Source organism: Scylla paramamosain, chromosome 12 (genome assembly GCF_035594125.1).
Source record: "Scylla paramamosain isolate STU-SP2022 chromosome 12, ASM3559412v1, whole genome shotgun sequence".
NCBI classification, from domain to species: Eukaryota; Metazoa; Arthropoda; class Malacostraca; order Decapoda; family Portunidae; genus Scylla; species Scylla paramamosain.
The window spans coordinates 6,105,001-6,119,425 of NC_087162.1; the positions used below are offsets into that span (position 1 = coordinate 6,105,001).

Here is a 14,425-nt window from a genome sequence, read left to right on the forward strand (position 1 = left end):
ACTGAGGACTTAGTTCTCTCTCTCTCTCTCTCTCTCTCTCTCTCTCTCTCTCTCTCTCTCTCTCTCTCTCTCTCTCTCTCTCTCTCTCTCTCTCTCTCTCTCCTGTAAATCCTTCCTAAATTCGTGATGCTTAAGAAGAAGGAAGCATTGGCGTTTTATAATAAACACACACACACACACACACACACACACACACACACACACACACACACACACACACACACACACACACACACACACACACACACACACACACACGCGAAACGAAAACATAAACCCGAGGGCACACTTCGCTAGAATGAGAGTGATTCACCGCTTAATAATATCCGCCTCTGACAACATGATCCCCCGCCGTGTGTCTTGAGGGAAAACCTGTGGGAAGTATAAGTCAAGAGGTCTCAGACGTAGTGATACCGTGGACTGCTGCATTTAGAATAGGTTAGTGACACGTCTTGAAGGTAAAGGAGAGGAGGAAGGAGGAGGGCGAGGACAAGGACAGGAGGAAGAAGACCACTGTGCACTTGCCAATAGTTATAGTCAGCAAGGTCTGTAAATCAGCACAGCCTTGACTATTATGCAAAGGGAATGCAGTGTGACGTCTTTAACCCTTTCGCTGCCAGCCATTTTTCCCTCATAATCCCTTAGCATTTTTCAGAGAGTATTAATTAGTTTTGTAGCATAGAAAATAGAAAATGAAACTCTTATTCTGTCTATTCTTCATATGCCTATGCTAATTATACTCCTATACTGCGGTGAAAGGGTTAAAACTCCTTGGCTGCTTACTGAAAGGTGTATACCACTTGTTGCTACATTTGAGCATCCCTTCGCAAACTTACTGTGCAGAATATCAAATCACGGACTCTACAGGTTTCTGGTTATTTAGTTGTTCCTCCTGCTGCCTGTGAGGTCCTTCAGTGTCTAGTCAGTGAGATAGATATTCAAGTTTTTTGCATATTTTTTACAACTTCCCTCATCATCTCTTCAGTCCTCGCCCTCTCGTCTTGTTACTCTCCCTTGGTCTTATCAGCGCCAGATACACTAAACTTGTACCAAACCATCTTATTTCATTAAGTTTGAAAAGTCACAGCAGTTTCATTATTGAGTCCCATGCATCTCACACTTGACATGGAAAGAAGGCTGGGCAAAGGCTACGTAAAACTAACAAAAAAATACGTACCAGCTTATTCCCCACTTCTCGACGTAAGTGAATTGAAGAGGCCTTAGTCGGGGTGGCCAGTAATTATCAAGTTAAGGAGGAGTCAAGGAGAAGTCAAGGTGTTTTGATACTCCTCTTCTGCAATAGTCCAAGTCACAGGGAGGCAGAAAAGAAATAATAAATAAATAAGTAAATAAAATAAGACCGTATTCTGAAACACTTCGGCACCTGACCTCTACTATTCTGAACAGGCTCTGGCGGAGATTGTAAGGGTTTTCAAGGACGTTTTCATAGATTGCTAAGGATCCTACTTTATCGATAGGAAAAGGCACCCATGAAAACCCGACTTATCATCTCTTTTTGGCATTTGAAAACCATCATGGCGAGATAACAAACCTTTTAAGAATATGAACCATAATCAGACGCGGTCCCAGAGTTTAGTGCCGCCTCAGAGTACACGTCGTTCGAATTGTAGAAAAGCAGGAAAAAGCAGTCTGGTAGAGAATTACAGTACATGCAGCCGATTCCCTAGCAGCAACAAAGGATGGCGTGTCCCTTTATGTGTGTATAGGGTTTTGCTGGCTCATAGTGCTAATTGGATGCCACGTCCCCAGAACACACTCTTGCCACCGTAGTGTGAGGTCGTGTAATAGGTTTACGATGACACCTTAAGCCTTGAAAACATTTGTACCCACCGGCTTTGTGTCTCTTACCTGTTGTTAACCTGTCGTGAGGAGAATAGCTACTTGAATGTCAATAACAGTCACGTTACGTATAGGAAATGTATTTTATAATTCATCTGTACCTTCCTTCCTCTCTTATTAGTCTTATAAGTTGCTATTGTCCGTCTTTCTATATCATTCTTCTTATTTTTTGTCCATTCATTAGTAGACACATTGCTATTTCCAGGCTTTCTTCTACCTCTTCCCTTCTCTCACTTAAGTTGTTATTGTTCGGCCTTTTATCTCGTTCTTCCTCTCTTTGTCCACCACATAATACACACATGGCTATTTCCAGGCTTCTATCTCTTCCCTTCTCTCTCTTTCGTAAAGTATACACGTAGCAATATCCTGGTTTTCTTTCCTTCTGTTTCGCCCCATACGAGTACATGAATTTATCCCATTCCTCTCTTCCACTTCTCTCCTTTTTTATCATACAGTATACAAGTGGGAAATATCCTGGTTTTCTTTCCTTTTACCTCGCCCCATACATGAATTCACCGCAGTCCTCTCACACCCGTCTATAGCTGCGTGGCTAACCAGTGTGTTCTGTTTCAGGTGAATGCCGGCTCATTGGCGGCTGTGGCGGGGCTGCAGGCTGGGGACGCCATCGTTAGCATCGGAGGTAGAGATGCCCTCGCCCTCAGGCACAAGGAGGCTCAGGAGGCCATCGTGAGGGCAGGCAACAACTTCGACCTCGTGATCCAAAGGTGAGTGTTGATCTGCCAAGCTGGGTTCTCGGCGTGTCATGAGCTAATGATTGTCACAGGATGGAAACACAGGGAAAGGCTCATTGAAAACAGCAACCATGAACAGGGATTAAGCTAGAAAGAAGAAGAAGAAGAAGAAGAAGAAGAAGAAGAAGAAGAAGAAGAAGAAGAAGGAGATTTTATTTCAGGGCGCCATATGATCTCGTTTACAGAGCCTCAAATTAAAACGATCTGTCAGTCCTACATTTTCTTCCTCCTCGTTGTTTTCTTCATTCTCTCTCTCTCTCTCTCTCTCTCTCTCTCTCTCTCTCTCTCTCTCTCTCTCTCTCTCTCTCTCTCTCTCTCATCTTTCTTCACAAACATTCCCCCTCCTTCCTCTTTTTATTTTCTCCGTTCTCTTTCTTATCTACGAAGGTCACACTGATGAAGTTAGTAAACGCACACACACACGCACACACACACACACACACACACACACACACACACACACACACACACACACACACACACACACACACACACACACACACAGTTAGTGAATAATAATGAAAGAAATACACAATCTTCGCGAGTCATGGCCGTGTGTGTGTGTGTGTGTGTGTGTGTGTGTGTGTGTGTGTGTGTGTGTGTGTGTGTGTGTGTGTGGAGGGAGGGGAGGGGAGTGGGATGGTAAAGGGGGGGAGACACTTCAGTCAACACTATTATTTAAGGAGCTGGAGAGAATTACGCGCGAGACTACTCCTCCTCCTCCTCCTCCTCCTCCTCCTCCTCCTCCTCCTCCTCCATCTCTTCCTCTTCCTTTCTTCTTCCTCTAGCAACAATCTCCTTTCCATCTCATTATCCTCTTTATATCCCTCCCCCTCTTCCTATCCCTTCGTTTCTAATCTCTCTCTCTCTCTCTCTCTCTCTCTCTCTCTCTCTCTCTCTCTCTCTCTCTCTCTCTCTCTCTCTCTCTCTCTCTCTTCCTCCTCCGTCTCTATTTACGTTAGTCCTCCTCCTCCCCTTTTTATCTTTCATTTATAATCCTATATCCTTCTGTTTTCTTCACCTATTCCTTTTACGCCAATCTCTCTTCCCTATTCCTTTTTTAATCACTATATTCATCCCTCTCTCCTATTCTTTTCACTTGTTTCCCCTTCGTCCATCCTTCTTGCATCTATCTATCTCTCCTTTTCCTTATTTAGCCTCACTCTTATCCCCTTATTCTATTCTTCACTTATTCCCCTCTCCGTCCATCTCCCCTCCCCTTTTCCTTTCTTTCTTAATCCACCTTTCCTGCCTTGCCTAATCTCACCCCTCTCTTTTCTTTCTCCTCTCCAGCCCTCCACCTCCCTCCCTCCCTCCCTCCCTCCCATCCTTGCGTGGCCAGTGCCTGAGGGCCGCAGTGACGTCATGCAGGAGCTTTTAACACGTCCTGGTGAGGCGGCGGCGGGAGTGGCACAGGGATGGTGTTGTGGCCCTCGATGAGCTCATTCCTGTCGCCACTGCTGGAGTCCCCTCTTCCTCCTTCTTCTCCTCCTCCTGTTCTGCTTCTGGTTGTGCTTCTGGTTCTGGTTCTGTTTCTGCTGTACTGTTTTTTTTTTTTTTCTTCTTCTTCTTCTTCTTCTTCTTCTTCTTCTTCTTCTTCTTCTTCTTTCCTTTTTCTACGTCTTTTTTTTTTTTAGTCTGGTTTTTATTCTTCACTGTTCTGTAATGTTTTGCTGGTCTTTCCTGTTGTTTTCTTCTTCTTTTCTTCTTTTTCTTCTTCCTCTGTCTGTTTTTTCTTATCATTTTCCTTCTTTCTTCCATTTCTTTCATTATCGTCTAACTTCTCTTCTTCCTTATTCTGTATTTTCCTTCTCTTTCACTCCTCCTCCTCCTTCTTCTTCTTCCTCTGTCTGTTTTTTCTTATCATTTTCCTTCTTTCTTCCATTTCTCTCATTATCGTCTAACTTCTCTTCTTCCTTATTCTGTATTTTCCTTCTCTTTCACTCCTCCTCCTCCTCCTCCTCCTTTATTTTCTTTTCTTTTGTCCTTTTTTTCTTACTTTCACTTTTTTCGCCTTTCTTTTCTTTCACGTTTTATAAAATTTTCCATCTCCTCTCCACTTTTCTCCTCCTCCTCCTCCTCCTCCTCCTCCTCCTCCTATTTTTCTTTAGTTCACCGTTTGTTTTCCTTTTCCTTCCCTCCCACTTTTTTCCAAACTTCTTTTCTTTACACTTTTTAGATTTCTTTTCTAGCACTATTTTGTTTTCTCCCTCCTTTTTTTTTTCTCCCTTCCTTGTCCTCTTTCTTTCCTCCTTCCTTTTCTTCTTTATTGTCATCCTCATTTGCTGCTTCCTTCCTTCATTTTTCCATCTACTTTACGTCATGTTACTCCTTCCCTTCTCTTTTTCTAATCTCCCTTTTCACTTTTCTTTCTCTCGCTTTTTTTCTCCATCTGCAGGACCTTTTTTTTATCATTCCTCTCCTCCCCCTCCTCCTCCTCCTCCTCTTCACGCCCACACTCGTATTCACGAACTCCCACAAAGGGCTGAACAGGATGGAAAACAGAATCTTAAGTGGGTGGAACGTTCTTAAATTTCAGTCCGACAGAAACACATGATTGAGAGAGAGAGAGAGAGAGAGAGAGAGAGAGAGAGAGAGAGAGAGAGAGAGAGAGAGAGAGAGAGAGAGAGGAGTGGGAAAGAAATACAAATATACATAGATACATATATACGTAAATAAATGAATAAATACAGACAGACTTCATCTTTTGCTTCATCTTTTCTCAAAATTACGAGTACATAAAAGATTCATCCTAATTCTAAAAAAAATATCTAGTTTTTTATTTCATTTTATTTTATTTTTTATCTGGCAATGATGAGTGCAGGTGATATGTATTCTTTCCCTCGTAGTTCTTGAAAAGTTTTTTTTTTTTTTTATCGTCATGGCGGTGAAGAGAAGACAAAGAGATAAGATACTGAGGGAGGGAGAGGGGGAGAGAAGAGGAGGAGGGGGAAGTCTCGGTCACGAATATGTTACAGCTCTCTCTCTCTCTCTCTCTCTCTCTCTCTCTCTCTCTCTCTCTCTCTCTCTCTCTCTCTCTCTGGCTATAAAAGATTAGTGTTGTCAGTGTTGCGTCTCTCTTTTATCGATGAAAGATTGAACTTATATCAACTTCTTTGCCTAACGAAGATATAAACGTTCTCTCTCTCTCTCTCTCTCTCTCTCTCTCTCTCTCTCTCTCTCTCTCTCTCTCTCTCTCTCTCTCTCTCCGCGGTGTCACTCGGCTCAAATAAACATCGTAACGTGTGTATAGGAACATGTTGACGCCGCGGTGTCTGCTCCTGTCACTGTCTGAAGCCCTTTGACGTGTCTCGCCCGTGCGGAGGGAGCGGTGCGGATAAGGGAGATGGGGATGTGTGGATGGGGTGGATGGGGAGTTGTGGATAGGTGAGTTTTAGTGGAGGAGGGAGTGTGTGTTTGTTTTCCCTTTTTTTATATGTATTTTTTGCTTATAAACTACTACTACTACTACTACTACTACTACTACTACTACTACTACTACTACTACTACTACTACTGGTACTACTAGGTATGGTGGTGATGGGTTTATTAGGGAGGGCGCTTGAAGGGATGTGGTGGGTGGTGAGGTGGGGATGGTTGATGGGGAGGTAAGTGGGTGGCGTGGTGGGGAAGGGTGAGGGAGAGAGGGTGAGGTACAACGCTTGCATTGACTACGTGTGCTCTTACTTGCTCCCTCTCCTCCCCCTCCTACACGTCCTCCTCTCTCTCTCTTTCCCCTTCTGTTTTTATCTTTCACTCCTCTCTCGCTCACCTCCTGTCCACTTCTCCTCCTCTTCCTCCTCTTCCTCCACGTCCTCTGACTCAACAATTCCCCACTTAAGTCTGTCACGCATTTTCACACACACACACACACACACACACACACACACACACACACACACACACACACACACACACACACACACACACCGTCCCTCATGCCTAAAGTGTCACGGTATCTGTCTGTCCGCCTTTCCCCCCCCCCCCCTCTCTCTCTCTCTCTCTCTCTCTCTCTCTCTCTCTCTCTCTCTCTCTCTCTCTCTCTCTCTCTCTCTCTCTCTCTCTCTCTCTCTCTCTCCTGCTTCACCTTTCCACCCCTCCCTCTCCTCCGGGCTATTCTTCAGAAAGTAAGAGGAGGAGGAGAGGGCGGAGTTGTTGGGTGACACATTACCGGGAGTGTGGTGGCGTCACTCATCAAGGCAAGACATCTTAGGGAACACAAAGGCGAGAACCAGACACTCGTACCTGCAGGGCCATACATCCGTCTTATAAGGTGCCCGGTAGCGTCACTTGGTCTTGTATGCATGGTCAAGTCTGGTCTGTGAAACTAAAGTGGGGTCTGTCCTTCGTAGCTTTCTTTTGTGTGTATTGTCTTATTTATTGATTTGTTTATTTGTTTATTTTATTTATTATTTTACAAGTTTTTTTTTTTTTTTTTTTTACGTATGTTTTCTGCCTCATTTGTAGCTTTCTTTTGTATGTTTTATTTTTTTTTAGAAGGTAATTTTTTGAGTGTATATTTCAAGCCTCGCGTAACTTTTATTGGACATGGCCGCGTTTGTCAAAGGGGGGGAATAGCATTTGTCTATCAGTGTTTTGTTGAAGTATATAAACAGATTTGAGGGTAAAAAATAAAGGCACATAGCGTTTGGCCAAAAAAAAATAGCGAATGTAACGTTGTAGCCACGCATGCAACCATAAAGCACCACAGTAGCTGACAATAATTTTGAACGTAAAGTTAAAGACGCACTTCAGACACACTTCCAACAGTAAAGTACCACCACAGTGTCCACAAGTAAATTCATCCCAAGGTAACGTGTAGCTCTGTGAAAATACGATAATGTCAAGGGAAAAAAACAAATAGTCTAGTAAATAGTATAGTTGTGATCGAGGCGTGTTTGTTGGGTAGCGTGCCACCAACACCCCTCTGATCTGTCATGTGAAACAAGTCGCCGCACACACCGGTCCTTTGTCAAGTACCCTCGCCAGGCGCCGGGTGGTGTCTGGCGCCCCGGCCGACATTGGCACCATAAAAAATCGCCAGAGTACCCGAATAATGGAAGCGTCACATGGCTGAGAAAAATACGTGTGGTGTTCGCTTTATGTTGCTTGAAATAGAGAAGCGTGCGATGGCGTCTTTACTAAACATCTCTTTGGTCACTCCCACAGCCCCACGCTCTCAGGAGAAAGTGGATAGGGAAAGACTGTTTGTAGTGAAGAAATAGCTCCTTAATATAACCATACGGATCTGTAGAAGTGTGCCTTTTTAACCCTAACGAATGTAATGTTACGGATTTCCATAAGTCAATCTCTTACCAGTTTTTTTCCCTACCTATCACAGACTCATCTACTCTCTACTCACCCTCGCGGAAAACAGATGCAAACACCCTTCCATTCACACATTCATCCCATTCTTATCACCCCTCCACTCCCAACACGTCACTCCACACACAACTCATGGCCGGAGCACCAGACATAGGGAAAGTCAGCAAGTCACACCACACACACACGCACGGTTCACTTACAGTAAACCCGAATCTTAAATCACATTAAACCAACAAAGAGACTCGAGGTGTGAGGGCGGCCAGTGTCATCAGAGCCCTGGGTGTCGCAAAGTGTACACAAACCGCCACACTCTCTCCCAACCCACACCCAAAGCCCTCACTCAAAGCCCTCCAATTTTTTTTTTCTCTTCTTTAATTTCATCCCCTACCTCTTTACAGCTCCTACTCGTTCTGTTACACAACCAAACTCCTGTCAGTTCACTTCACTCAAAGCTCAACTCTTCACATCTTCCCTTACAAGTCCTGCCTCGTTCCCTACACCTTGTTACTCCTAAATCTCTATCCTGTTTTCTTCCCTCGATGTCCCTGTCCCATCCCCTGTCATGTCTCCATCTCTTTCTAATCTCCCTCTCCAAACACCCTCCCCAAGAACTCCCATCCTGTCCCCTACAACTCGAAATCTATCTCATTCCTTCCCTGTCCTTAAAAATCCTGTCTCTCTCTTCCCATTCTTAAGTGCTCTAAACCTCCCCTCACCCTATCTTGTCCCCTGTACTTCTAAAGCCTCTGTCTCATCTCCTCCCCTGACTTTTGATCCCCTGACTCGTCCCACCACACCTCCCTTTTCTCTCTCTAAGCTACTCCACACCCCTCACCCTACCAATCCCATACACCCCAAACACGCCTGTCTATCGTCCCTTCCAAACCTCTATTCACCCCCTCTCCTGCTTTCTAAACCCCAAATATTTAATTCCTATTATTTTCTCCACACACCTCCTCACCCTATCAATCCCCTACACACTAAAAACCCCTTCCAGTCTCCTGCCTCATCCCTTCCCCTGACTTTTGAACCCCCTATCTCATCCTTATTCTTCCCAGGGCCCATCACATCTAACCCTTCCAATAGCGTACTCCCGGACACGCTTCCACCCCCTCCCCATAGAGCCAGGACGGCCCCGCTGCCCCATAACTCACTACACAAAGGGTAGGATGCCAGGAACCCGCCGGTGGAGCACGTTCCCGGCGTGAGGTGCGAAGGTGTTATCCGTGCGGGTGTATAGGAGAAGGCGGGTGAGGGAGTCTGGGTGGTGGAGGTGTGGAGGGAGGTATGTGGGTGGATTGGATATGGCTGTGGGCCGGAAGATGGGTTTGTATTAGTGGGTATTGACGGGTGTTGGGTTACGTAGTGGTGGTGTGGGTGGTTGAGTTGAAGATGGGCTGGTAGAGATGGTCCACTGATGTTGATGGATGAGGTGGTGGTGGTGGTGGATGAAAGTGAGGAAGTAATGTGTCAAATGAAGAAATTTTTTTTTTTTTAGGATGGAAGAATGGAAGGTAGGAATATAGGAAGAAGGAAAAAGGAAGAAAAGCCCCCCCAAAAAAAAAATAGAAAATGAAAGACAATGGAAAGAAAATAAATAAAGAAAAAAAGAAAAATAACAAGAAAGAAAGGAAAAATGAAAGAAAAGACAGGAAGAAAGGAAAGGAGGGAGGGAGACAAAGGAAGGAAGGAAGGGAGGGAGGGAGGAAAGCAATACAAAACAGGCAAACAAGCAAAATTAAATACTGAAGGAGAAAGTGAAAAGATACGTACACGAGGAGGAAGGAGGATGCAGGGGAGAGGCGTGAAGGAAGCAGAGGAGAGTGCGAAGAGGATCCCTGACGCCCGAGCAACAGTAATGCACTACAAAATTTGCCTCATTATGGCGTATTGTGCTGATTGCTGGAAATTACGTTGGCTGGGAGAAATACTGCTACATTATCTCTCTCTCTCTCTCTCTCTCTCTCTCTCTCTCTCTCTCTCTCTCTCTCTCTCTCTCTCTCTCTCTCTCTCTCTCTCTCATACATCAAAACACTTACTACACCCCAGGGATTGCCTTAATACTGCACACACCACACCAACCACACCCTCTTATCACCACCACCACCACCTCCACCACACCACAATACTCCTCCCAGACCACACCAACACACCACAACATCCGCTCTCACATTACCACACCACAGCACCACCACTCCCTCTCACCACCACCAGCACCACGCAGCATTCCGGAGGGGCAGTGTCAGGCAGGCAAGAGGGGGAGGAGGAGAGGGAAAGGGAGAGGGAGTGCCAGTCACGCCGCGCCGCCGTATACAGCCTCCCGCGTTATGCCAACCCGCTCCCCGCCACCCAACCCACGGGTCAGGTCAAGGCTCGGTAATGGGTTTTCACGGTCACGCGCACCTGCCCCGCTAGGCATTCGAGTAAAGTTAATTAGCTGTTTTAAGGCGGTAATAGACAGGTAAGTGAATAAACTGACGAGTCGTGTAGAGTGCAGGTGGAAAGAAAGAAGTGTAATAGGAAGAGTAACGAGTCTGTGAGGCGTAGATGATAGAGGAAGACTTGTAATAATAGTAATAAGGTAAAGAAGTGAATAATTGAGAGGTTTGTGAGTGGGATAAATTAACTAGCAATTCGGATTAAGAGTTAAGTTAAAAGATGCAACAACAACACCAACAACACCAACAACAACACATCAACAATGTAACAACAATAACAACAACAGTAACACCAACAACAACACATCAACAACAGTAACCAACAACAAGACCAACAACAACATATCACCAACAGTAACAACAACAGTAACAACACCAACAACACATCAACAACAGTAAACAACAACAACAACAACAACAACAACAACAACCCCAGTAAGCTCGCCTATACGTATCGTGAATGAGTGAGTGGTGTTCCTCCTTTCCCTCATTAATTCATCAAGAGATAAGCCAGCGGGGAGGAATCTCTCCACGTTAAGCATCACACAGCAGTCAGTCACATGCACGAGGATCACCCACGCACGCCACGGACACACACCATCACAGTTTCCTCCTTTCTAATTGTAAACCGCAAAAGTAAAGAAAATAAATAAATAAACAAATAGGCAAACAACTAAAAATAAGTGAAAAAATCAATAAAAATGAACAAAATAAAGAAAGGAGGAAAATATAAATTCACAACTATAATGAAGTAAATTGTAACAAAATTCAGAAATGAAAAATAAAATGGAATAATAAATGAATGAATAAATAAATAGATATCACTATAGCGAATGTATCAAAAGTTTGCTTCACTATAGCTCTTTTCAATCATAATATTTCCCATGAGTTCTCGCAGCATATGCAAAGGAGGGGAGGGCTTTGCAATCCGGTGAAAAACAAGAGCAACCAGTAGCAGGTCACAGCGCTGCGTTCATTACAGAAGCAGCCAATGTAAGCTTGATATGAATTACACGAATGCTTGTCTACCTAACTTCATGACCAGTGGCAAGCGTTCCCTTCCGCTGAGCAATAGATACAAAGATGCTGTCCTATTCAGATCAAGACGTGCGTACGTAGAAATAATGAAACCATATTGTCTTTTGGTTCCAACTTGAGGCTTCCCAGAAAAATGTCTATACTCAAATATAGATGTAGCTGCGCCTTCCCTTTCTTAAATCAAGCAATCAAATCCTCCTCGAATCAAGGCATACGTAGAGACATTGAAACCATATTGACTTTTGGTTCCAACTCGATGCTTCACAATACTGCTAAACCACAAGGTAGAAAATGATCATGATACAAGTGTGCTATGAACTTCTTGGTGGGGTGAGACTCGAGTGTAAGGGAAGTGAAAGAGGAGGAGGAAGAGGAGGTGTGACTGAAGTGTGTGTACTGTGGGTAGAACGGGGAGGGGAGGGTTAAATGTATGTGTGACTGGTGAGTGTGTGTGTGTGTGTGTGTGTGTGTGTGTGTGGACAGTGAATGCGGGAGTGACGTGGTGTTTCCGCGGGTAAACACATCGCCAGGGCCAAGCTGCGTGGACTGGGCATTGTACGTGGGCTGTGGCGGACTGCGTGGACTGGAAGAGATGGGAGGAAGCTTATCTAGTGGATGAATGTACGGTTAGGACTGGATGTACTGCCGAGAGCTGGTAAGGGTGTACTGGATGGTCTGAGTGGGAAGGTATTGTTGGATTGAGTTGAATGGACTGCGTAGACTGGATGAGGTGAGGGAAACTATATAGATGCACTGCTGGGAGATGGTAAGGCTGTGTTAGGTGGATTGAATGGTCTGGATGGTCTGGATGGGAAGGTCTTACTGGATTGAGCTGAGTGGGATAGCACTACCAAGGTGTTAAGACTGGGATAGGAGGTCATATGGTATGCTTGATTGATGTCCCATGAATATATGAATGCCTGGGATGTGATAGCTGAACATAATACCATGGCTTAGAGAAAAGTGAAATAGATAGATTGTGGAGTCAGATGGTGGAAGTGACAAGGGTAGCGATGCCAGGTTGCGTGGAATGTTAGGGTGAGCGGCTGGAAACGAGGATAAAAGCAGGGAAGCAGTGTATAATCCCTGTAGCGCGAGGTGTGGGTGTCTCGGAAGGGCCGCGGCGGAGATCACAAAGAATATGTACAGGTAACATACCCTGTAGAGGTAAGGCTTCCCTCACATGACACGACGGGGAGGAGGGGGAGGAGGAGAAGGAGGAGGGATAAGGCACATACAAAGAGAACGTTAACAAAGTAAATAAAAGAAACTATTACGAGTTCAAGGAGGAGGAGGAGGAGGAGGTGGAGGAGGAGGAGGAGGAGGATGGATGGATGGATGGATGGATAAGGTACTAAATACAAAAGAAAGCGATGGCAAAATAAATAAAAAGAGGAAACAGTCTATTAGCTTTGTCGTGTCAGTAAGTTACGATAAAAAGGAGAAAAAAAATTGTCCATATAAGCTTAGTCACATCAACAATTAAATATCATCCGTTAGTATCGCCATCTCTTGAACAAATAGACTACTGAGGGAACATCACACACCACAACGTCATCACTACAACCACCACAATCACTATCACGTTATTACAACTTAGCTGGTACAAGTAAAGGTCCGAAGCAAGAAACGAAGCAGCAGGTCCATTAATTTCTTCACAGTTCGAAGCCTTGAAACTGGTGCGGTGAACTTGCAGGTGAAGCAGTGCATGTAATTCTAACCTCCTTTACTCTCTCTCTCTCTCTCTCTCTCTCTCTCTCTCTCTCTCTCTCTCTCTCTTGGCTGCGCTAGCTAATCGCCTATTCTCACTCGGTTCGTGACAAAACTATCTTAACCACACGTTGTAATTTCATTTAACACTCATTAGCGCTGACTACTGCTGCCTTGCGAGTCTAACAAGCGATACCAGTTTAAACTTTTCTTGCTCTTCATTCTGCCACTTTACCGGAAGCGCCTCCACTTTGACTCCAGCAAGGTTTCAATTAAGAGAGTTTACCACAGACTCTCTCTCTCTCTCTCTCTCTCTCTCTCTCTCTCTCTCTCTCTCTCTCTCTCTCTCTCTCTCTCTCTCTCTCTCTCTCTCTCTCTCTTGTCAACAATCTGCTGCGTTTTTAAAAAGGCTCGAATAATTTGTTTATTTTCATGTTCCTCGCGTCCTGTTCTGCTGGAGGGAGGCAGGCAGGGAAGGAAGGAGGTGTGTGTGTGTGTGTGTGTGTGTGTGTGTGTATACGGGGTACCCTCCTACTCCACGGATGATGAAGAGCTGTTATGTGTAAGGAGAGAGGTATGGAGGTAAAAAAAGAGGGTGACGGAGATGTATGATGTGGATGGGAGAGTTGTGAGGGCTGTGAGAGCCTCTGGGGATCCTTTGAAGATGTTGGGCGATTTATGGGGAGGATTAAAGAGTTGTCAGACTGCGCTGGGGACGTGAGGAAAAGTCAAGGGGATGTATGAGGATGTATGATCAGGAGCTTAGAGGACTTTGGGGATTGTGAATAACGGAATGCTGGGGATAACTGAGTAGAGGAGGGAGACTGAGAGATCTGGGGAGCTGGAAATTACAGGAAACATGGGAGAAAGATGAGTAGGGATAGATGCAGGGGAGGAAACATTATAGATAGTTTGGGGACTGGTGGGGGAGGGAGAGATAAGAGGCTAAGGGATAGTTACTGGGGGAACAGTTGAGGAGAGTGGTGGAGGAGGACGGAGACTGAGGAGGAAAAGTAATGGGGAGTTTGTTGAGAAGGGAGTGCTAAGGAGGGTGTTGGAGGAGGACGTTGAGGAGAGAGTGTTGAGTGTGGTGGAGGAAGACTGAGTGTTGAAGTGATGGGAGGAGTGTGGTGGAGGAGGACGGAGTGTTGAAGAGATGGGGGAAGGTTGGTGGAGGAGGAAGGGGATTGCTGGTGGGCCACGAAGAAAGTGCTGGGTGCTGGTAACTGTGTCATGGTCGTTTTCCACTTCTCCCTCTCTTTCTCTGTGTTCGTGCCGTGCCCACCACCATCCTGCCTACCG

The 14,425-nt window shown here is 45.1% G+C and overlaps 1 protein-coding gene and 1 long non-coding RNA gene across 48 annotated transcripts in view; one reads left to right on the forward strand and one right to left on the reverse strand.

Moving 5' to 3' along the window:
- LOC135105617 (PDZ and LIM domain protein Zasp-like) overlaps window positions 1-14,425 on the forward strand; it is a 104,354-nt gene that overhangs the window by 41,290 nt on the left and 48,639 nt on the right. For all 46 annotated transcript variants that reach the window (XM_064013915.1, XM_064013954.1, XM_064013916.1 and 43 more), the window contains exon 2: window positions 2,434-2,585. In XM_064013915.1, the coding sequence (XP_063869985.1) occupies window positions 2,434-2,585 (152 nt within the window). The remainder of the gene's footprint in view (window positions 1-2,433; window positions 2,586-14,425) is intronic.
- The window catches only part of LOC135105622 (uncharacterized), a 93,735-nt gene that overhangs the window by 34,707 nt on the left and 44,603 nt on the right, over window positions 1-14,425 (reverse strand). The window lies entirely within an intron of this gene.